We start from the raw sequence: 25,363 nt of genomic DNA on the forward strand, positions 1-25,363 counted from the left end.
TAACTATTGTTCTTGAACTTTTGAAATTATCTTAGTTGGTTTGTAGTAATATTCTTTATCATAGGACTGTAGATTATTTTTTTGGTGCGTACTTTTTAAAAGGTTCGAATGAATTAGGGGAATTTGAATATGTGACCTACCATCGTATGAATTAAGGGCGTCAATATTAATACAGCCATACAGGTGAAGATCTTAGCATATGACCATATTCTATTTTTCTAACAAATATTTTTAGAAAAAACTCTAGCTAATCATAAACATCTAATTAATACGGAGTACTCTGTAATTATTAGCATTACTTTACCTTATTAGAAGGGGTAATCTTGATTGGACTATTGTCAAACTAAAGCCAAACACGTTATAGGAAGCAAACACCAAATTACAACAAAATAAGATTAAATGGAGATCAACAAAAATGATTAAATGGAGCCCAGTACGTAGGACCTAACTTTGAAGGTGATAAACTATCATCGTCATTTTTCATTAAGATAACGGAGTTGCTTAATAAATTAACTTAAAATATAGACTTCTATAATAATAAAAACTATGATACATTTATATCCTATGCGGTGCATGTTTGTTAAGTAAAATTATTGATAACCTACTCTATCTTTCCCTCTAAAAAGATTTACAATTATTGATAGTTTAATAATATTAATCCGTGCATCGCACGGGCTTCTATTCTAGTGTTGAAATATAAAATAAAAAAAAAATCTCATTTTAACCTGAATAGACTCGAAAGGAACCCGAATTAAACGCTTCTCAAAATCCAATATTGGATTTCTCCTTCGTCAAATACTTTTTGGACCCGTATTGGCAAACGGGGCCATTTCTCTCTCCTCACCAAAACCTCCCCTACTTGTGAGTTGTGTGAATCCTTAAACCATAACCCCTCTCTCACTCTCTGTCGACCGCCAAACCCCTACAAATAACTCTTCAGTCTTCACCACTTCCTTCCTCCGTTCTCCATCTTCAACCTCTCAATCAAACCCAATGGTGAAGAAAAGCAAAAGTAAGATTAACCAGCCAACCATAAGCCCCTCAATTTTCATGGGTCGTTCGAATTTTCTAACTTTTGATTTTGTTTTTATTTAATTGCAGAGAGCAAAAGTAAGAGGGTTACATTGAAGCAGAAGCACAAGATTATACGGAAAGTGAAGGAGCATCACAAGAAGAAAGCCAAGGAAGCAAAGAAACTTGGACTCCACAAAAAGACCAAGGTTGAAAAAGACCCTGGTATTCCTAATGATTGGCCTTTCAAGGAGCAGGAGCTTAAAGCTCTTGAGGTTCGCCGCGCTCGTGAGCTCGACGAAATAGAGAAGAAGAAAGTGGCCCGTAAAGAAAAGGTATGTCATTTTATTTTGGTTTTAATGATTTTGATTTATGGGTTGTAGAGGTTTTTGTTATATTGTTTGGTTTAGAATTGAAATGGATTACTTTTGGTAATTAACTCTGTAATTTAGATCTGGGCATGATATTGTAGTGTATTATGCTGGAAAATGTTAGTTTGTATTCTAATGTTTACGTTAGTCAGAGACTCAGAGTCTTGGACTCTTCAATTCACTGAAATTGACTCATTGTCAATGGTATGAGATTTAGACATTTCATTTTGGTTCAAAATCATGCAAAAAATATTTCATCAGACGCCCATGTTTGACACTTGGGCGTGTACCACCATGGCTCCGGGTGACATAGGTTTGTATTGATAAGAAGTGATGTTAGTATAAAAATTGTTTGTTTTTAGGCTTTATTGGGATCATTTGGGTGAATTTGGTAATTGGCCAATTGGGTAGGTGTTGGTTGTTTGGTAAATTTGTTCGATTAGTTTGGCTACGTATGAATGGCTGCCTTTTGTGTTTTGGGTGTGCCTAGTTGATTAGCTTAGCTGCCTGAGAGTGGTTATTTTATCCTGATAGAGTTAATCTTGGTGAAGAGTTGTGATTGATGAATTTGGAGTAAGAAAAGAGAAGCTTTGTACATAAGGTGAAGTGTGTGTGTGTGTGGGAGAATGTGAGATCTTCCATTGAAAAAAAAAAAACCGAAAAAGTTGGTGTGTGAAAGGCTCATTTGATGGTATTGTAGGTTTAATTTCCTTCAATAGGCTGGCAGAACTTTCTAAAACTTCGACCCTTATTTCTTTCTTCATATGGAGTATTGTACAAATAAGGCTCGCTCAGGGGCGCTCACGTTTTTTGGGTAAATTACATATTGGATTTGTCTAAGAATACCATCAATACTAAGAGAACGACTCGGAAAAATTCTCATCCTCTTCTTTTGCCAGAGCATGTAGATTGTAACTACCAGGAACTTAAGTGTAGATGGGCATGTTTCATGATCCAACAAAACACAAGCTCAGACTACTGAAACAGACAATTCTACCATAAAGCACATATGAATTACAAGACATGGCCATTAAAGTCACAAGTACAGGATTACCAAAATGACTTAACAAACTGTTTACAAAAAAAAGAAGAAAATAGAGAAGCCTTCATACTTATAATGGTCTGTATTGTAATGTTAGAAGGCTCCAAGAGTAGTCTTCTTTGCATATAAAAAAAAGAGTATTTCACTAACGCTAAAGTTAAAAGTCTGAAATCTCAAAAATAATGTCGTAAAATTCTTAACTTTGTGATGCAAAAAGTCTCGTCTGGTCACCGGGTGTGGCCTACAAGAATACTAAAGAAAGAAAACAAAAGTGAAATGGCCAAAGTAAATGCACACTAACCCTGTTTCTGCCAAATATCTCTAATCCTTTCACATATAGATCTTTCTCCTGGGTCTGCCACTCACAGCTACTCAACAATGTTCTCCTCTGTCTTTCAAAATTATTTGGCTGCTTTAGTTCAACCCTCCTATTATTGTCATGAACTTTACCTCCAACAATGTCACTTGTGTGGGAACTTGAAGTTTTCTGTGAGTTAAAATCACTTAAAATGCTTGAAGTCCGCCCATCCACAGGACTTTTGCATGTTAGTTGATGATCCGCATATTGAAACGCCTCAACACTCAGTTTATGGATTTTGCCGGATGAAATTTCACTTGGTGGTACAGTTTAACCACAGACACTTGTCGCCTTGTCGGTTCAATTGCTTGAATTTTCATCAGCTTCTTACCAACGAAATTTCCGTAATTATCAGATTCCACTAATTCTTTATCAATGTTATCAGTGATCTTTCACTTTGCCACATTTGTATGAACTATAGGCACAACGGTTGAAGCAGATAGGACTCGTGCAGTAGAACCTTCCCCAGAAACAGACTTCGAACTACAGCCTACGCCAACATCTGCACTGACTCCATTCACTTCAAAATTAAAACACTAGAGTGCCTTTTTTCCCTTTCAAAATAACATGGTCCTGGTGATGTAATGAAGAAGTATCTGAGCATTCCACCAATTCTTCGGTGGTTCGTCTAACCTGACAGGTTTGACAAAATTTAACTACACTATCCAAGCTTTGTACAATCAAAGCAGAAGAAAAATGCACGGTATACAGATCAATAGTTGCAGTTGCTGTTCAGTTAGTTAAAACATAGTAAAGGTTTCCTAGGGAAAGAACAATAAGTCAGAGAGACAAATGAGTTCATGTTATTATTAATATTCTGTGTACTACAAACGTATCATAAATCAAAAGCTGTGGCTCTAGCTACCGCAGGGTTGAGGATTACCAGTCATTGTGACTAACATACTTCCTCCGTTTCGTAATAGATGCGTCATTTCTTTTTTCACGTATCCCAACATGTTTCTTTGAATATTAATATCTCTAATTGCGTGTAAGTAAAAATTATAAAAAATTGACATTTGGAATTCTCACATAGATACGAATTTAACAAGATCTCACTTGACTATGTTTGTTTTTACATAATGTGAAAGAATAATTGTCAAAGTTAGTTAATGAATAGTGTCCAAAAGAGAAACGATGCATCTATTGCGGAACGGAGGAAGTACAAGCCACACTGTACTTCAAGGGAAACACGTACATTGCCACAGCCCAACCCAGAAACAACATCAACCATGACCATCTTACTTACATAATAAAGGTCCTATACTCGTATCCAGTGCACAAGGCTCCCGCTATTTAGTGCAGGGTTTGGGGAAGGTCCAAATGTACATAGCCTTGCCCTTATTTACATAATCATTTTCATAAACGTGCAAAAATTGGCAAGCATCTCTAAAATCAACGTGCACATCAATTTGAATTCATAATAGTTCAATCATTTCTCTACTACTGGCAACTACATCAGATCATTGACTCCGCCATCAAATGATTAACACAAGCTATAACTGAAACCTTTGAGTTTCATTTCTTACATGCCAACTGCCACGCTGCAAGTCTTCAACCACAATCAGGATAGATACTTTGTCACGCAACAATGTTGCAAAACTAATACTGCTAATTATTACTAACCAACACCCTGCCATAACAAACTCGCTGCCACTTTAACAAAACCTATAGCAAGAAAAACACCTAAAGTGTCCCATCCATCATTCAAATTATTGATAGTTCCAAAATGATTTTACACAACCAATTTCAAAAGTTAAAAGAAACCCATTGTTTTCTATATGTGTTAGGAAGTTTGGAACTTGAAAAGACAGGTCAGAAACTCAGAATCAAGGAGATGTACCAGGAGGTAGCACTGGTCCCTGCAAGGTTTCCTGTCGTCAGGTCCAGACACATTTAACTGTTTTTCACTCAGAAAAACTCATGACCAAAGGATTATGGGCTCATGCAGGAATAGAAATACAGAAGTGAGGAGAAGGAAGAAAGAAAAGCTCACAGGGTAAACAAGATTTTGAGAGCATCCATGCAAACAATACAGAAGTGTGTATGTGGGAGAATGTGAAATCTGCCATTGAAAATAAAATAATGAAAAAGTTGGTGTGTGAAAGGCTCATTTGATGGTATTGCAGGTTTAATTTCCTTCAATATGCTGGCAGAACTTTCTAACTCATCCCTTCCCCAGGATAGTGTGGTATAGAATGGTTTGTTGATTGATTTATCTTCATAAAAATGCATTTTCCAATTTAAGTAGGAAAAATTACTTTAAATAATCCAACCTTTTGACCATTTTCCGTTAATAACCCAACCTATCGATTATTATCTAATAATCCAACCTTTGCACCCCATTAACTTTTATTACACTCAAGTGACTTGCAACCGGCAAAACAGGTCTAACGGATTTTTTTTTATTTAAAAAAAAAAAAAAAACAACTACTCGTCCTTCTTCCCAAATACACTGCTGCTCTTGCTTTTCAAGCTTACATCAATGGCTTTAAACTCAAAATGTCCATAATAAAACCTAAAAGAGGAAAACAATACAACTTACCCAAAATATATATTGGGTCAAAGCTTTTGGGAATTAGTCTAAGTGGGAGAGGAGTTCCCAAAATCAGAACTTGCGTTTTGGTGGTTTTCACGAAGTAGAGGGAATCATTCGTAGGGCGCCGACGCAAGGGAAGGTGTTGGTCGACGTGTAGAATCAAGTTGTAGGATCGTGGTGATCGTCGCCAATAGAACGCCGGCAGAGGGAGGCGGTGTTCGGTTTAAATTGCCCTAACTAATTGATGAAAAATCTCATCTTGCTTTCTCCTCCTCCCCCTCTCCCCCTCTCTGCCTCTCTTTTCTCTCTCCTTCGCATACATCTCAGCTGCCCAACATCAATGATCCCAACCACAAAATTTAAACCCAAAACCCACAATTAATTGCACTCCAATTGAGAGTAAAATTTTCCCATTAACCCATTAACTTTCCCCAAAATTCAAAAATTAATTAGAAATTGTTTTCCTCTAAAATAGAAAATGTGATTGTGAAGGATGAAGATGATGAAGAGGTAAAAGTTATATACTTTGATAATTAGTGGAGGGAGGAGGAAGGATGAGAAATTGCCCCCATGAAGCTAGGCGGATGAAGGTGATGAAGGTGTTAATCATAAGGAAGAAGAAGGAAAATAAATAATATTAAAAAAAAAAAAAACTTATAAACAAATGATTACTTGACACGTATACAGTTTACCTGATGTATCGGTTTGGTAACCGGCTAGGTGCAATAAAAATTAATGGGGTGCAAAGGTTGGATTATTAGATAATAATCGATAGGTTGGATTATTAACGGATAATGGTCAAAAGGTTGGATTATTTAAAGTAATTTTTCCATTTAAGTATTGTCTCTCTTTTGCAAGAATGAACCTTAATCATGTATTCCTAAGCTGATATGCTCAAATGCTTCATAATGTATTCTTAGGCCCGGCTAAAAAAGTTAGGAAAACTTGGAGACACTGAGGATACACCTCTTGAGGAGGAAAAGGGAGCTGATCCATCCAAAGAATTCATTAAAAGCCGAGGTATGCAAAGATATGAGAGTTTGCTACCTTTAAATTTGCATCAATGCTACAACTTTTCCGTTACTTTTTTTTTTCCTGTGGTGATAGTTTAAATTTTTTGCAGATAATTCTGACAAAGCCTTTTACAAGGAGTTAGTCAAGGTCATCGAAGCATCTGATGTTATTTTGGAAGTTCTAGATGCCCGTGATCCTCTTGGTACCAGATGTGTAGACATGGAGAAATTGGTCCTTAACTCGGGTCCCAATAAGAAGCTTGTTTTGCTCTTGAATAAAATAGGTTTGTCTTTCTTTTGGCTTCCAGGTGTTTTGTTGTAATACTAGCTGTCGAATATGTAGTCAATGTTTGCTTCCTTTATCATAGTTGGATGCTATGAAAAGTTCATGCATATTGAGATGTTTCTTTTAGTCTAATGGTCTTGGTTTTGGGAGCATGTGAATTTGTTGGTAGATGCTCATAAACATGAACTAAGCTGGATGCCAATGTTATGAATTTCATATTGGATTTATTCAGACTCTTTCTGCTTGCCTTTGAGGCTGAGGAGCTTCAGTTTGTCCCTTGCTCAGTAATTCTCGTTTTATGAATGGGTGACACCCCTGTTGGTGTCATGCTGTCATTTTACTACAGTACAATTTACCTGAGAATATTTGGATGATAGATTTTTGCTCCTTGTGTTCCCTCAACTCTGAGTTATTTAATACAGAAAAAAGCTATTATTTGCTCATGTTATCCATGTGCTGTATTCTAAATTATTGCCTATATATCAGATCTTGTACCTCGTGAAGCAGTTGAAAAGTGGCTAAAATATCTTAGAGAAGAACTACCAGCAGTGGCCTTCAAATGCAGCACCCAAGAGCAAAGATCAAATTTGGGGTGGAAGTCCTCAAAGTCCTCAAAGACTGCAAAACCTAGTACCATTCTGCAGACCAGTGACTGCCTTGGAGCAGACACACTAATCAAGTTGCTTAAAAATTACTCAAGGAGTCATGATGTAAGAATGCCCATTAAAGGAAAAGGCTTCCAGCCACCAATGTCTATCAGTTGATGTTAAACTACGTAATTGTTGTATTTTCTTTGACAAGTCATCAAAACATATAATCACTGTCTGTTCTTTGTTGATTTGGGATCTGTGCAGATCAAAAAGTCAATCACTGTTGGCATTGTGGGGCTTCCCAATGTTGGCAAGAGTAGTCTCATCAATAGTTTGAAGAGAAGCCACGTAGCTAATGTTGGTGCCACTCCTGGATTAACTAGGTCACTGCAAGAAGTTCAGTTGGATAAGAATGTAAAGTTGATGGACTGCCCTGGGGTTGTTATGCTTAAATCTGGGCAGAGTGATGCTTCTGTAGCTCTTCGAAATTGCAAAAGAATTGAAAAGCTTGAAGACCCGATTGCTCCAGGTAATACTATTACCTATCTTCAGTCTTCACTTGATATTTTCTGTTATTGATGCAAAGTTACATGATAGCCTAAAATACTCTACTTACTGTTTCTGAAACTGAGCCACAAGACTGTCCCAATCAATCTTGGATTCACCCAAGAGAAAACTCCATTCTCATGGCGTCGATTCTCTCCAATATACTGCAATGTCTGAAAAGTTTTATGTGAAATGGATACTCCCTTAATGCTTAAAGTGAATAATACTTGATATGATTGTTTTTGTTTATTTTGCTGTGGAAGAAAGTACTGTCTGATATTTAAGATATTAGGTTCCAACATCCCTTCTTTGGTTACAGGTTAATTTTTGTTTTTGGAATTTTGATATTAATTGTATTCACGATCTTCCCCCATGCAGTGAAGGAAATACTAAACCTTTGCCCTGCCGAAGTACTAGTCACATTATACAAGGTCCCTACCTTCGATACAGTGGATGATTTCCTATTCAAGGTGGCAACTGTTAGGGGAAGACTTAAGAAAGGTGGCATTGTAGATGTTGATGCAGCTGCAAGGATTGTTCTTCATGATTGGAATGAAGGTATGCTTGCGTAATAAATGACTTTAGGTCATCGCTAAGTAAAAGCAATCTGTGAAGGGTAGAGTTGTGATTGCGTTTGTTAATTTTCAGGAAAAATTCCTTATTATACTATGCCTCCACTGAGGAACCAAGGAGAAGTACCTGATTCCGAAACAAAGATTGTTTCAGAACTTGGTAAGGAGTTCAATATAGACGAGGTCTATGGAACTGAATCTACGTTCATTGGAAGCTTGAAGTCAGTCGATGATTTCCAGCCTGTCGAGGTTCCACCAAATTGCCCATTGAATTTTGATAAACAGATGCTCGAGGTTTGCTCTTTTCTCATTCTGTATTCTGTATATAGTAGTGCTATTTTCTCTCTAGAAAAAGTATGACATTTAACTATATTTCTCATTTTCACCAAACAGGAAGATCCACAACCGTCATCACCAACCAAGGAGGGTAATAATTTGGATGAAAATGGCGAGGATGAAATCATGGATGCTGATGAAGAGGAAACAGGAAAGACCAAGGTAAAAAATACATCAAGCAAGCAAAATGAAAAGCTTTATGATGCAGAAGGAATGCTCAACACAAAAAAGCAGCGAGCGGATAAGAAAAAACGGAAAAAGGCCAGCAAGCAAGCTTCTTCAGAGGATGCAATGGATGCTGATGGTGATTATGATTTTAAGGTTGATTACAAGCGAGGAAAATCATCTATGAACATTGATGAAGACGACGATGAGGATGAAATCAAAGCTGAGGTGCCAATGGCTGGCATAAAATTTGACGATGAGTGATAACACACATGTCCAGTTTCTTTGATTCATTGGCTCATCCTAGACCTGATCATCATGAGCCAGGCCCGTTAATTAGCTGATTTTGGGCAGATTTTTTAGGCCCGGTCTAATTTTAAAATTTTGTTGGTGGGAGTTTGGGCAACTCAAAATTGAATTTTTAGTTATATGTTGGCTCGGCCGGCCTACTGGGCAGAATGTTTAAGGCCTGACCCGGCCTGGCCCATATTTTGATCAGGTCTAGCTCATCCTAAAGTTTTGGTAGTTTTAAAATTATGTTAGGAAATTGCTTTAGACAAAGAATGCAAATTATTCAAAGTTGATATGCATATTTATTTGTTGTGAATTTCTGATATGTATATTGAGTCTTTGTTAATACTTTCCGCATTCAACATTTGACACCGCAGTCTCCTCGTTTTTCTTAGTAAATTGAAAATCTTTTCGAAAGATTACTGCTATGAGAGAAGTTGCTGTTTGGCACTTCCTTTGCTTCATGGTACAAGGTTAGGTACTTGAGGAGTGTTAATGAGTTGAGCTTGTTCGTGAACTAATTGATGCTACTCCCTCCGTATTTTTTTAAGAGATACACTTGGCCGGGCACGGGTATTAAGAAGAATAATTGAATGAAATAAAATAATAAAGCAAGTGGGGTTGGATAGATATTTTAATAATTAAATATGTGGGGACTATGTCATTTTGGTGGGTGGAGGGTGGGGTGAGTTTATGAAAATATTTGTTTAATAGGATGGTGGGTGATAGGGTATATTAGATGTATTATTTAATTAGATGGTGGGGTTGATAAGTTGCTAAAAATGGCAAGTGTATCTCTTAAATAAATACGGCCGGAAAAGACAAGTGTATCTCTTAAAAAAATACGGAAGGAGTAATATCTAAAATTTATTTGAACTTATACGAAGTAAACTTTTTTTTTTTTTTTTTTATTTGTTTCTTTATTGAAATAAGTTGAGATATGTTCAATAAAATAAAGTGCTTTATCTTAACATTTGTAAGATCGTCAATAGAAAATTTTATTCCGGTGCTTTTGTAACCGTTTAACGAATTTACATTATTTTGAGCTTACATGGGCGGCCCTCAACGCTTAGTTTATTGCGAAGGAGGATCTTGCAGACCTGTATAGTGCTTCAATTATGACAGCCAAATTCTTTTAGATTCTAAATGGAGTAGTACAGTAGTAGTAAGTACATTGGTTTTAGGATGAATGTAATCTTCGAGTGAAGAACATTGACATTTTATAATGATTCTGATTCCATAATACATCACATCACTACTTCAGTACTTTGTACTTTTGGTTATTTATAAATTCAAACATGAAGAATCAGTTCATTTCAGCACTTGCTAATCACAACATTCTTTTATAAAAAATTATTGCAAATTGTATTGTTATTTGGTCTTTTTCCATTAAATTAATCCAAGAATGTTGCTTTTGAAATTTCTTCTCTATATTTGTCAAAAATGCTCACTCAATCGTGTGCTTTAACTTGTACTATGTATCAGGGAGAAAAAACCATGTTACTCCTGCCGTATTAAGGCCTATGTACCTCACACGTCGACACACGTGTCATATATGGACACAATCACACAAGTCGCAGGTAAACCGTACACATAATAGTTTTCCATGAACGTCATCCCACACAGTAGCAGATGTTAGTTAGGCTTAGGGTGGTCCGCCTCTTGGGCGAAAAAATTGGCAGTATATTTTTAGTTACGTCCCTTTAAATTTGTGTATAATTGTATAAATTATGTACTACTCCATATACTATCTAATTTTTGTTTGGGCTCCCAATTGGATACCAATTGGGCCACTAAGTCCAAAGCCCAATGGCTCAATACAACAACATCAAACCCATTTCTATTCAACATGGCTAGTCAGCTACCAACAAAGGCCCAAGGCCCAATGGCAATAAATGACCTATGGGCATTTATTACACAAACACTATAAATAAGCCGCCGAGGCTCACACCTCAAGGTACGTCCAATTTACTGCCTTAATACTCCCCCTAGAGAACTTCTGTCTAGAATTTGAGCATTGTTCTTACTTAGGTATCGGAGAGGCTTTCCTCGGAAACACCCCCGAGACTAGTGACTTTGTCATTGTGCAGGCAAATTCGGACACAACTCATTTGAAGACAAGCTTACTGTGAATGAGTAAAGAGAAGAAGAAAGACAGCAGAATTGTAGGGAAGAATAAGCAGTGATTTCATTTCATTCAATCTGCCTTCAATGTTGCTTGCAGCACTTCTTAAATAGTGCGGCTCATTCCTTACAATCATTGATCAAATATTCTAACCTAGTACACCTCATAGGACAGCACACACAAGATGACAAAACTGTCATGTGCACAAATTTACATGTTGATTCTCCTTTTTTGATGATTAGTACTAGGAAGCTTCCTTATTGATATTACTAGCATGCTTGCTGTCAACACTCCCCCTCAAGCTTGGAGTGGAGGTTTAGGCATAACTCCAAGCTTGTGCAAAAGGTAGTTATGCTGATGAACTGGTAGGATTTTGGTCAGAACATCTGCAACTTGCTCCTTAGAAGAGATATATTCTGGTTGTATCTGCCCAGATTGTTGCTTCTCTCTCACAAAGTGACAATCAATTTCCACATGCTTAGTTTTCTCATGCATAACAGGGTTTGCAGCTATAGAAATTGCAGCTTTGTTATCACACTTGAGAATAGTGGGAGTTAGACACTTCAGTCCTAGTTCTTTCAACAGCTCACAAATCCACAGAACTTCACAAGTTGTAACAGCCATTGACCTGTATTCTGTTTCTGCAGATGATCTTGCCACCACTGTTTGCCTTTTAGACTTCCAGGATATAGGGGAAGAGCCAAGCAGAACACAGAATCCAGTAGTGGATCTTCTTGTAACTGGACATCCAGCCCAATCACTGTCACAATAAGCAGATAGAATGGTGTTGTTGTTTGCAGCAAGAAGTATTCCTTGACCTGGACAACTCACTAGATATCTTAGGACTCTCCTTGCAGCTTGATAGTGAGTTACAGTTGGTGAGTGCATGAATTGACTCAGTACATGCACAGTATATGCAATGTCTGGTCTAGTAAGAGTGAGGTAGATTAGCTTGCCAACCAACCTCTGATAGATTTCTGGGTTAAGGAGTGGTTCACCAGAATCCTTTAGAAGTTTCTGATGAGTCTGCATAGGGAGTTTCAATGGCTTCAGATGCAATGCATTGAAGTCTTTCAGAAGGTCTATGGTGTATTTCTTTTGAGACAAGAATATCCCATGTTGAGTTCTGTCTACTTCTATTCCCAAGAAGTACTTGAGTTCACCAAGATCTTTCATGCTGAATTGAGCTGATAGAAGAGACTTTGCATTATCAATAGCTTCCTGTGATGTTCCAGCCAGGATTAGGTCATTAACATAGACCAAAATAGCAACAAAGTGACCATCAGTATACTTGGTGAACAATGAGTAGTCTGTTTTTGATTGATCAAATCCAAAGCTTTGCAAAGCTGAGGATAATTTGGCAAACCATTGCCTAGGAGCTTGTTTAAGCCCATAGAGAGACTTCTTGAGTTTGAATACCTTAGTGGGATTCTTCTCACAATAGCTGACATGCTCCCCCTGATTTGAGATTATCTTTTTACCTGGCCCTCTATATCCCTGAGGGAACTTCATATACACAACCTCTTTAATGTCTCCATTCAAAAATGCATTCTTTACATCCATCTGATCTACATACCAACCTTCCATTGCTGCAACAGCAAGAAGAGATCTCACAGTGGTAAGTTTTGCTACAGGGGCAAAGGTCTGATCATAATCAAGCCCATATCTTTGATTGTTGCCAAGAGCAACCAATCTAGATTTATATCTTTCAGTGTCTCCATCTCTTGTGTACTTTGTTCTGTACAGCCATTTGCTTCCTATGGCTTTCTTTCCTTTGGGCAGATCAGTGATTTCCCATGTTCCATTAGCTTCAAGAGCTTCAAGTTCTTCATTCATAGCTTGTATCCAGTGATCTGACTTTACAGCATGTTTAAAGTAATATGGATCAGGTTTCTTGTCTTCCTGAGTGATTCTTGCCAAGAAGAAAAAGTAAGATTGTTTAGCTGGAGTTTCTGCTACTTGATCAATTTTGGAGGCATAGTTGATCTCATAGTTATCCATCCAACCAGGTTTTCTAGTATTTCTAGAGGATTTTCTCACAATAGGAGCAGCTGTGCTACTCTGAGTGATTGGTATTGCTGTATCAGGTTCCACTTCAATATTTTCATCATTATTTGTACCATTCATATCATCAATAGTATCAATGTCAACCCAATCTCTTCTTTGTTCTGTATTGCACTCAGTGTCATTGATGTTTTGTTGAGGTAGCAAGCTGTTGATTTGATCACCAGTGAGACCATATGGAAATATGTGCTCATGAAATTTCACATCCCTGGACACAAACATCTGATTATTCATCAGATTTAGAACTCTATATCCCTTCTGTTTGATAGGATATCCTAAGAAGACACAAGGTACTCCTCTAGCTTTGAATTTGTCCTGTGTTTCTCTGGATTGTATGCAAAAGCCAAGCAACCAAATGTTTTCAACTGAGTGTAGTCAGGTTTGGCATTGAACAATCTCTCATAAGGTGTTTGATTGTTCAGAACTACAGATGGTAATCTGTTGGTGATATGCACTGCTGCAAGCACACAATCCCCCCAAAAACTCAATGGCAGTCCTGCCTGAAATCTTAGAGCTCTAGACATCTCCAGAATGTTCTTATGTTTTCTTTCTGCTCTTCCATTTTGTTGTGGCCTGTCAACACAACTGGTCTGATGCAAGATCCCTTTTTCTTTGAAAAATTCTCTGCATTTTTCATCATCCATCTCTAGAGCATTATCTGTTCTCACAATTTTCACCTTCCTGTTAAAGTGTTTTTCAGCAAAGTTCACAAATTCTTGCAAAGCTTCCAAGAATTCTGATTTGAGTTTCAGCAGATGAACCCAGGTTGTTCTGGTACAATCATCCACAATGGTCAAGAAGTATCTGTGTCCTCTTCTTGTTGTTACTTTGTATGGACCCCATGTGTCCAGGTGAATGAGCTGAAATGGATTCTCAGCTTGAGACTTGCTTTCCTTATATGGCAGTTTATTGAACTTTGCTAGAGGGCAAGTAACACAGATTCCATTGTTTTGAGCATCCTTTTTGTCAATAGTGATCACATGCTTGATCCTTTCCAATGGTGCATGACCAAGTCTGTGATGCCATAACACTGATTTTGAGGGTTTAGCTGTGTTTGGAGCAACACTTGAAATTCCCAGCTTCAGGTTTACATTGTTAGCTTGAGTTTGTCTCTTCAATTCATCATCAGCTTTGTATTTCACTTGAGATCTGATCTTCTCAACAATACAGCTCAAGGGTTCATTTATCAGATAATAGAGACCATGTAGTGCCTTTCCAATTCCTATCACTTTTTCACTAGTTGTATCCTGAATGATGCATGCTGATGGTGTGAACTGTACTTTACAATCACCCTCAGATACTAGCTTGTTAACTGATAGGAGATTGTGTTTGAATTCTGGTACATAGAGAACATCTTTCAACTTCAACCCATTGCTGAGAGTTACATTTCCAGTGTGACTAATGGTAGAGGTTTCACCATTAGGCAAGTTGATTTTTGGACTGTTTCTTGCCATCACTGGATCATCCAACTTTCCAAAGTCACTGATCATGTGATAAGATGCACCAGAGTCAATGATCCACTCACTCATTACTGATGTTGCTAGATAACAGGATACCATTCCTGCATAGTTGTGATCAATTTCATCTTCAGTTTCAGATCCACCTTGGGTTGTGTTTCTTGAAGTAATTGGGAGCAACTTGATAAGTTGTTCAAGCTGGTGAAGTTGTTGACTTGTCATAGCTCCATTGTCACTACTTCCTTGACTATTCTGAGCCATGTTTGACCTTGTATTGTGCTTTCCCTTTGGCCACTTACTATATGGACCTGAGTTGCCACCTCTATTACTAGAGAATCTTCCACCTCCCCTTCCCCTTTGGGATTTTTTAGATTTTGGATGCCATGCTGGATAACCAACAATGGTCCAACATTTCTCAGCTATGTGACCTGTTACACCACAAGCAGTGCAACTGTCACTACTGTTTTTGCTGTACATAGCAGATGTTTCAGTGTGTTTACTACACATTGCTGCAGACTCAATGTCTAATTTAGTGTGTTTCAGAACATGTCTTTTTTGTTCTTCTTGCTGCAAAGATGCACAAGCTACATCTGCTGTGGGTAGTGGACTCATTAGCAACAGTTGGCTTCTCTGTGGCCCATATTCCTCATCTATACCATTAAGGAATTGAAACAGTTTTTGCTCTTGTTTTTGAGCATCCAAGGCTTTCAAAAAGGCATTGATTTCAGCATTATACACTGTAAATTTAGGCAAGTTGTTCAAGGATTCCAGTTCTTCCCATATCACACTCATACTAGTGAAATAGTCATTAATAAGCATGCCATTTTGTTTACATTCATACAAATCTCTACTCAACTTGTATTTTCTAGATCCATTCACAACAGAGAACCTTTGTTCCAGATTAACCCACATTTCTCTTGCAGTGCTAAGGAACATAATAGACTTTTTTATATTATCAGAAACAGAAGCAAAAATCCAGGAGATTACCATGTCATTGCAGGTATCCCATTGTTCTGCCTTTGCTGGTTCTCTGATCACAGTTCCCTTCAAAAATCCAAGCTTTCTCTTGGAAGAGAGGGTTACTTCCATGGATCTTTTCCATGTTCTGTAATCTGATGGTCCAGTCAGTTTTCCCACATTTATTGAGTGAGAACCTTCAGATGGATGAAGGTACAAAGGACTGTTAACATCTATTGCAGCCATTTTTCAGATAAAGGCTTAAGCTTTCAAGATAGAAGAAAAGAAGAGAAGAGAAGAGATTCAGAAATGTGTTTGTGTGTTTATGATTGAATATATGAATCGTTTGCTTCTACATATTCTGCAGTCTTCTGAGCCATAGCTCTGATACCATGAAGACAAGCTTACTGTGAATGAGTAAAGACAAGAAGAAAGACAGCAGAATTGTAGGGAAGAATAAGCAGTGATTTCATTTCATTCAATCTGCCTTCAATGTTGCTTGCAGCACTTCTTAAATAGTGCGGCTCATTCCTTACAATCATTGATCAAATATTCTAACCTAGTACACCTCATAGGACAGCACACACAAGATGACAAAACTGTCATGTGCACAAATTTACATGTTGATTCTCCTTTTTTGATGATTAGTACTAGGAAGCTTCCTTATTGATATTACTAGCATGCTTGCTGTCAACATCATTCAAGCAAAGACCTTCATTCGAAGCCCATTGTTTCAACACCGGAACAATTTTATCTATTGATCTTCTCTTAAAACTGCTCAAAATCCGCCATCAATCCCATAGGAGAGCATTCCAAACCACTTTCACGAGACGGAGTAGTATAATTTCTCATATTCCACAAGAAATTAACAATATCTGAAACTTTTTAATACTGTGAATTTATTATTTCTTTGGTTAAAATTGTTAACTTATCTCGAAAACTACAGACACATAAATAAAATAAATTTGTATACAAGGGGTGTATTATGTACATGTAGAAGCTCGAGGTCGAGGAGAGGACCTGTCACATGTGACATGTGGGTGTCATCACTTTCATGTTACTCATGTTATCAATATGTATATTAGAGATTTAGAGTTGGTTCCAAATTTGGAAGTTTTAGACTTCATACACTTGTGAGTTGTGAGAAACGAAACCCCCACGAAGCTGAAACCTCTTTAAAATGCATGACTACCCAACAATGGCATGCTGATTCATTGTCGATATACCAAATCTGTCAAGGAACACTAATTAAGGTTTTTCACTTTTTCTCTCTCATCTGTAATCTCCTTTTAATATTGTTTAAGTAGCTAATTACTATTGCTATTATGCTATAGTTTGGTGAATTGGAAGCTATGTTTGTTAATTGGAGAGTTGTTCATTCATTATATTTTGCATGTTTGTGTTTTATTGCCCACAAGTTGTTTGATGAATTGTCTCAATTAAGATTGATTTTTATTGTTAGAACTTAGAAGAGGATGTTTTCTGCATTAGTTCAAGAAGTTGAAAGATTCTATTTTTTTGGGAAATTTTGTAATTTAATTTATTCTTGTTAATTGATGGCAATTAATTAAATAAGTCCTTTGATTTTCACATGCCCTTTTGTATGATTGAAAAATAAAATATCTAATTTTGCTCCATTGTGGGCTTGTTTGATGCAAGTAAGCAACTTGATTGTTGGCTGAAACTTAAGGTTATTTGATGAACTCTCAGAGACGAGTTGGAGCTCAAATTTATGGATATTGAGTTATTTAAAGAATATTTTGGTAATGTTGTAGATTTGAGTTGGAACTCAAATTTGTGGATATCCTAATAATCTTAGGATGTTTCTATGTCAATTTTGCCATTTACTCGATCTAGTTATAGGGTCATGTAATTTTGGAAAGATGGATTGGTTTTGAGTTGTAATTTGAGGAAAGCTGTTGTTGTGAGAGCTTGTGCAATGTTGGTGGAAATGGTTAGAACAAATATGAAAACGGCCTCAACGCTCTAGGTTCACTTGATAATTATTAGTTCAAAAGGTCTTGCGCGCACAAGGTGTACAATAAATTTATTGTACACCAAGATAACTTTAACCCTTTTCTTTGTAACTTTAACCTAGTTTTGATTAACTTTTATATTAGTAAAAAAAAATTGATAGATAAATATTTTAAATGGTTAAATGATTAATTTATACATTATTAGTGATTTTGAAGAAATAAGTTTTACTAAAATGAAAAAATTTATCACTTAAAAATAGATAACTTTTACATATATAAGCTTAACTTTTAAGCATTTTGGGTTAACTTTTACTTTGGTGTACAATATTTATCGTACACCCATTGTAAATAAGAATTTGTGTTATTAGTTTACAAGAGGTAATGGCGACTTGAGGTAGAAGTGCAATGGTCGTTGTAGTAGTAATTATATTACAACTTACAGAGTCCCTGTTTTTACTTTGTAGGAGGAAGGTTGAATCAACTTGTCTGAACCAACTGCCTTTTACGTAGTGTATATAATGTAAGCCAACTTCTATAGTGCTATAGATGAACATATTAAACAGCCAGGGGAACTTTTTCTTATTGGTGTCTAATAATTGTGTATTTAATCGCTTGAAGTTCAAACTTATTTCTTCTTCAAGTTTGATAAATTTCCATGGAAAATACATTTTAATGAAATTTAAAATTTGATGGTGAGGTAGTTTTTAGTATGAACCAAGATAAGTTGTTATGTTTCTATGTTGAATCACAATGTTTCTTGCTTCCTTATATTTGGAAGTAGTTTGGAACCAATCTGTGTGGCATATTTTCCTTGACTTTTTATATTATTTTTATGGTGCAGAAAAGTTATCAAGCTTTAGTTGAAGTGTAGAGAATTAAATTAACTCAAATATTCCATCAATCAAGTAACGAGAAGATGCTGAAATTCCCAGATCATCAGGTGGCCGGGCATCAGGCCCTGAGGGGGCAATTAGGCCCGCAAATAGATGAATCAGGGCGGTTTTACAAGCCTCTCCAGCAGGACGAACGAGGGTCTAGAGAGGCTGCTTTCTATAATGCTCTCCTCCATTCTAACACGAAAGTGAAGAAACAAATTCTGCGTTTCTTCCCTGCATATTATGGTACTCAAAATATTGAAGCATCTGATGGATCTGGACTGCATCCTCATCTTGTTCTGCAAGATGTTGTCTCTGACTATGTAAAACCATGCATCATCGACATCAAGATTGGATCAAGAACATGGTATCCTCAAGCATCTGAAGACTATGTTGCAAAGTGCCTCAGAAAAGATAGAGGAACAACCACTGTTTCTTTGGGTTTTAGGATATCTGGTCTGCAGATATACCAAGCTGAAAATTCTGGTTACTGGAAGCCTGACAGGAACCAAATTCACAAGTTTACAGTTGATGATGTCAGATCAGTTTTCAGGAAGCTCATTTCTTCCAACCAATCAGTTTGCAATTCTGATTATGGTGGAATTTTCCCACAGTTGCTGGAGCTAAAGTCATGGTTTGAGGATCAAACAGATTTTCACTTCTATTCTTGCTCAATCCTGTTAATCTATGATGGTGAGTCTGAAAACAAAGGTGGAAATCCTCATTCTATGATTAAGCTTATTGATTTTGCACACGTTTTTTCTGGCAATGATGTTATTGATCATAACTTCTTGGGTGGTCTTTGCTCCTTAATCAAATTTATTTCAGACACACCTGCAATACACTCTACCAAACCCTAACGATTGGATGGTCCGACTGGCTTAACGATGCTTAGGTTCCTCATGCTTTTCAGATTTGTAGTGTTGAGTTATCGAGTTGATGCTGTAGTATCGACTAAGCATCATTGTCACATTTTAAACAGTTTCAGTTTTGTCATGTTATTCCTGGTCATTTGTTTGTTATACTCTTATCTGTGTACAATATTTTCCATTGTTTTGGCTAACTAATGAATCCCCTTTGTCTGGTTCGATAAAGAAACCAGGGTAATCAATTGTTTATTTTTTGACAGAATATAGTATTTTAACGAGGTGTGTATTATGCGCAATTTAGAAGGTGGACTATGGTGCACAGTGAGCATGGTGCACCAAAAGAACACTAGTATATAATTAAAAGAACATCTGGTTACGTAAGAACATGAATAATTTTTTTATTTATATTTTTAATAAATAGTGAAATAATAAACTATTGTCGCAGTATATTATGTTATTTTGTCGTAGTGTCATGTTCTTTTATGTATGCACATAATGTTCTTTCGGTGCATCATGCTTATAATAGTCTCGATTATGAGCTACTTTTGACCTCGTGTTAGAAATATTTTATCTTCTTAAAATTGCACTTAAAATTCTCTTTCTAAGACTAAATCTAGATTAGGGTATTTATTAAAATAGCAAGGGAATTTATAGGTTTATTATTATCTTTTAAAATTAGCTTTATATGAGTCTCGAAGTCTTGCCACAAGATAAAAAATTTTTAGAGATTTTATAGGCATAAGAATAAAATCCGGTCAAAAAAAAATGACGGTCCAATGGAGGATCATTCAACTGGATACTATTGGGCCTTAGAGGCGCAAGCCCGTTATCCTTCCACTGACAAGAGCGGGAGGTTTCGTTGCTCTGTGAAACCAGCCTCACGCGGTCCCCTCCACTTTAGGGCCCATAAAGATCAACCCTTCGCCAGACCCACATGAACCAACTCTCAACTTGGATAGGGCGGGCGAACATAATGCCAACTTTAGACCCGATCCAGTCAATTGAATTCCTGTCCCGTCACCTTAGTGTCCCCACTCGGGTTACAAGCACGTGTTACTGAGCTCGACGACATGTTCTTGCCTACCTAGATATATAAAGATTAAAATAGTTCAGTTTTATTTCAATGTGGGATAATACTTCTATTTGGCACAGTAAATTCTGCATACAGGAAAAAAAGAGCCTAATACAAATGTTTGTTTGATGTGCATTCAATGTTCCGAGTTTTCTTGCTGCAAAGGTGATCTTTGAAAGGTAAGTCGGTCCAGTATCCAATTATATCGTGTATAACCGGGCCACAAATTAGAAAGATTGCAGTTCCACTCTCTAGCTACGTAGTAGTGTAGGAATTTAATAATATTGGAGGAATAAGTATAAAAATAGGCTTGAGAATAAAACGCGGTCAAAAAAAAAATGACGGTCCAATGGAGGATCATTCAACTAGAAACTATTGGGCTTAAGAGGCGCAAGCCCGTTATCCTTCCACTGACAAGAGCGGGAGGTTTTCGTTGCTCTGTGAAACCAGCCTCACGCGGTCCCCTCCACTTTAGGGCCCATGAAGATCAAGCTTTCGCCAGACCACATGAACCAACTCCCAACTTGGATAGGGCAGGCCAACATAATGCCAACTTTAGACCCGATCCAGTCAATTGAATTCCTGTCCCGTCACCTTAGTGTCCCCACTCGGGTTACAAGCATGCGTTACTAAGCTCGACGACAAGTTCTTGCCTACCTAGATATATAAAGATTAAAATAGTTCAATTTTATTTCAATGTGGGATAATACATCTATTTGACACAGTAAATTATGCATACATGAAAAAAAGAGCCTAATAACAAATGTTTGTTTGATGTGCATTCAATGTTCCGATTTTTCTTGCTGCAAAGGTGATCTTTGAAAGGTAAGTCGGTCAAGTATCCAATTATATCGTGTATAACCGGGCCACAAATTAGAGAGATTGCAGTTCCACTCTCTAGCTACGTAATAGTATAGGAATTCAATAATATTCGAGGAATAAGTATAAAAATAGGCTTAACAATAAAACCCGGTCAAAAAAAATGACGGTCCAATGGAGGATCATTCAACTGGATACTATTGGGCCTAAGAGGCGCAAGCCCGTTATCCTTCCACTGACAAGAGCGGGAGGTTTTCTTTGCTCTGTGAAACCAGCCTCACGCGGTCCCCTCCACTTTAGGGCCCATGAAGATCAAGCTTTCGCCAGACCCACATGAACCAACTCTCAACTTGGATAGGGCGGGCCAATATAATGCCAACTTTAGACCCGATCAAGTCAATTCAATTCCTGTCCCGTCACCTTAGTGTCCCCAATCGGGTTACAAGGACGCGTTACAGAGATCGACGACAAGTTCTTGCCTACCTAGATGTATAAAGATTAAAATAATTCAGTTTTATTTCAATGTGGGATAATACATCTATTTGACACAGTAAATTCTGCATACAGGAAAAAAAGAGCCTAATAACAAATGTTTGTTTGATGTGCATTCAATGTTCCGATTTTTCTTGCTGCAAAGGTGATCTTTGAAAGGAAAGTCGGTCCAGTATCCAATTATATCGTGTATAACCGGGCCACAAATTAGAGATATTGCAGTTCCACTCTCTAGCTACGTAATAGTGTAGGAATTTAATAATATTCGAGGAATAAGTATAAAAAAGGCTTAAAAATAAAACACGGTCAAAAAAAAAAATGACGGTCCAATGGAGGATCATTCAACTGGATACTATTGGGCCTAAGAGGCCAAGCCCGTTATCCTTCCACTGACAAGAGCGGGAGGTTTTCGTTGCTCTGTGAAACCAGCCTCACGCGGTCCCCTCCACTTTAGGGCCCATGAAGATCAAGCCTTCGCCAGACCCACATGAACCAACTCCCAACTTGGATAGGGCGGGCCAACACAATGCCAACTTTAGACCCGATCCAGTCAATTGAATTCCTGTCCCGTCACCTTAGTGTCCCCACTCGGGTTAGTATCCAATTATATCGTGTATAACCGGGCCACAAATTAGAAAGATTGCAGTTCCACTCTGTAGCTACGTAGTAGTGTAGGAATTTAATAATATTCGAGGAATAAGTATAAAAATAGGTTTGAGAATAAAACGCGGTCAAAAAAAAAATGACGGCCCAATGGAGGATCATTCAACTGGATACTATTGGGCCTAAGAGGCGCAAGCCCGTTATCCTTCCACTGACAAGAGCGGGAGGTTTTCGTTGCTCTGTGAAACCAGCCTCACGCGGTCCCCTCCACTTTAGGGCCCATGAAGATCAAGCTTTCGCCAGACCACATGAACCAACTCCCAACTTGGATAGGGCGGGCCAACATAATGCCAACTTTAGACCCGATCCAGTCAATTGAATTCCTGTCCCGTCACCTTAGTGTCCCCACTCGGGTTACAAGCACGCGTTACTAAGCTCGACGACAAGTTCTTGCCTACCTAGATATATAAAGATTAAAATAGTTCAGTTTTATTTCAATGTGGGATAATACATCTATTTGACACAGTAAATTATGCATACAGGAAAAAAAGAGCCTAATAACAAATGTTTGTTTGATGTGCATTCAATGTTCCGATTTTTCTTGCTGCAAAGGCGATCTTTGAAAGGTAAGTCGGTCCAGTATCCAATTATATCGTGTATAACCGGGCCACAAATTAGAGAGATTGCAGTTCCACTCTCTAGCTACGTAATAGTATAGGAATTTAATAATATTCGAGGAATAAGTATAAAAATAGGCTTAACAATAATACCCGGTCAAAAAATAATGACGGTCCAATGTAGGATCATTCAACTGGATACTATTGGGCCTAAGAGGCGCAAGCCCGTTATCCTTTCACTGACAAGAGCGGGAGGTTTTCGTTGCTCTGTGAAACCAGCCTCACGCGGTCCCCTCCACTTTAGGGCCCATGAAGATCAAGCTTTCGCCAAACCCACATGAACCAACTCCCAACTTGGATAGGGCGGGCCAACACAATGCCAACTTTAGACCCGATCCAGTCAAATTAATTCATGTCCCGTCACCTTAGTGTCCCCACTCGGGTTACAAGCACGCGTTACTAACCTCGACGACAAGTTCTTGCCTGCCTAGATATGTAAAGATTAAAATAGTTCAGTTTTATTTCAATGTGGGATAATACTTCTATTTGGCACAGTAAATTCTGCATACAGGAAAAAAGAGCCTAATAACAAATGTTTGTTTGATTTGCATTCAATGTTCCGATTTTTCTTCCTGCAAAGGTGATCTTTGAAAGATAAGTCGGTCCAGTATCCAATTATATCGTGTATAATCGGGCCACAAATTAGAAAGATTGCAGTTCCACTCTCTAGCTACGTAATAGTGTAGGAATTTAATAATATTCGAGGAATAAGTATAAAAAAGGCTTAACAATAAAACCCGGTCAAAAAAAAATGACGGTCCAATGGAGGATCATTCAACTGGATAATATTGGGCCTAAGAGGCGCAAGCCCGTTATCCTTCCACTGACAAGAGCGGGAGGTTTTTGTTGCTCTGTGAAACCAGCCTCACGCGGTCCCCTCCACTTTAGGGCCCATGAAGATCAAGCTTTCGCCAGACCACATGAACCAACTCCCAACTTGGATAGGGCGGGCCAACACAATGCCAACTTTAGACCCGATCCAGTCAATTGAATTCATGTCCCATCACCTTAGTGTCCCCACTCGGGTTACAAGCACGCGTTACTAAGCTCGACGACAAGTACTTGCCTACCTAGATATGTAAAGATTAAAATAGTTCAGTTTTATTTCAACGTGGGATAATACTTCTATTTGGCACAGTAAATTCTGAATACAGGAAAAAAGAGCCTAATAACAAATGTTTGTTATATATGCATTCAATGTTCCGATTTTTCTTGCTGCAAAGGTGATCTTTGAAAGGTAAGTCGGTCTAGTATCCAATTATATCGTGTATAATCGGGCCACAAATTAGAAAGATTGCAGTTCCACTCTCTAGCTACGTAATAGTGTAGGAATTTAATAATATTCGAGAAATAAGTATAAAAATAGGCTTAACAATAAAACCCGGTCAAAAAAAAATGACGGTCCAATGGAGGATCATTCAACTGGATACTATTGGGCCTAAGAGGCGCAAGCCCGTTATCCTTCCACTGACAAGAGCGGGAGGTTTTCGTTGCTCTGTGAAACCAGCCTCACGCGGTCCCCTCCACTTTAGGGCCCATGAAGATCAAGCCTTCGCCAGACCCACATGAACCAACTCTCAACTTGGATAGGGAGGGCGAACATAATACCAACTTTAGACCCGATCCAGTCAATTGAATTCCTGTCCCGTCACCTTAGTGTCCCCACTCGGGTTACAAGCACGTGTTACTGAGCTCGACGACATGTTCTTGCCTACCTAGATATATAAAGATTAAAATAGTTCAGTTTTATTTCAATGTGGGATAATACTTCTATTTGGCATAGTAAATTCTGTATACAGGAAAAAAAGAGCCTAATACAAATGTTTGTTTGATGTGCATTCAATGTTCCGATTTTTCATGCTGCAAAGGTGATCTTTGAAAGGTAAGTCGGTTCAGTATCCAATTATATCGTGTATAATCGGGCCACAAATTAGAAAAATTGCAGTTCCACTCTCTAGCTACGTAATAGTGTAGGAATTTAATAATATTCGAGGAATAAGTATAAAATAGGCTTAACAATAAAACCCGGTCAAAAAAAAATGACGGTCCAATGGAGGATCATTCAACTGGATACTATTGGGCCTAAGAGGCGCAAGCCCGTTATCCTTCCACTGACAAGAGCGGGAGGTTTTTGTTGCTCTGTGAAACCAGCCTCACGCGGTCCCCTCCACTTTAGGGCCCATGAAGATCAAGCTTTCGCCAGACCACATGAACCAACTCCCAACTTGGATAGGGCGGGCCAACACAATGCCAACTTTAG

General features: G+C 37.8%; 2 protein-coding genes across 3 annotated transcripts; both read left to right on the top strand.

The window, feature by feature from the left end:
• Positions 1–788: 788 nt before the first annotated feature.
• LOC110796938 (guanine nucleotide-binding protein-like NSN1) lies at positions 789–9,433 on the top strand. The gene is made up of 9 exons (XM_022002026.2): positions 789–1,012; positions 1,102–1,346; positions 6,239–6,338; positions 6,442–6,615; positions 7,104–7,327; positions 7,472–7,736; positions 8,132–8,311; positions 8,402–8,619; positions 8,719–9,433. The coding sequence occupies exons 1-9, from the start codon at positions 994–996 to the stop codon at positions 9,088–9,090; spliced, it is 1,797 nt and encodes a 598-aa protein (XP_021857718.2). The 5' UTR covers positions 789–993; the 3' UTR covers positions 9,091–9,433.
• Positions 9,434–16,540: 7,107 nt separating this feature from the next.
• LOC110796953 (inositol polyphosphate multikinase beta) lies at positions 16,541–19,682 on the top strand. Of its 2 annotated transcripts, XM_056833155.1 has the most exons (3): positions 16,541–16,973; positions 18,161–18,216; positions 18,538–19,682. In XM_056833155.1, the coding sequence occupies exon 3, from the start codon at positions 18,613–18,615 to the stop codon at positions 19,429–19,431; it is 819 nt and encodes a 272-aa protein (XP_056689133.1). In that variant the 5' UTR covers positions 16,541–16,973; positions 18,161–18,216; positions 18,538–18,612; the 3' UTR covers positions 19,432–19,682. The 2 variants fall into 2 exon arrangements, with proteins under 2 accessions (XP_056689133.1, XP_021857745.1); XM_022002053.2 differs by lacking the exon at positions 18,161–18,216 and having other exon boundaries at positions 16,545–16,973.
• Positions 19,683–25,363: the final 5,681 nt, after the last annotated feature.

Source organism: Spinacia oleracea, chromosome 6, assembly GCF_020520425.1.
Source record: "Spinacia oleracea cultivar Varoflay chromosome 6, BTI_SOV_V1, whole genome shotgun sequence".
NCBI lineage: Eukaryota > Viridiplantae > Streptophyta > Magnoliopsida > Caryophyllales > Amaranthaceae > Spinacia > Spinacia oleracea.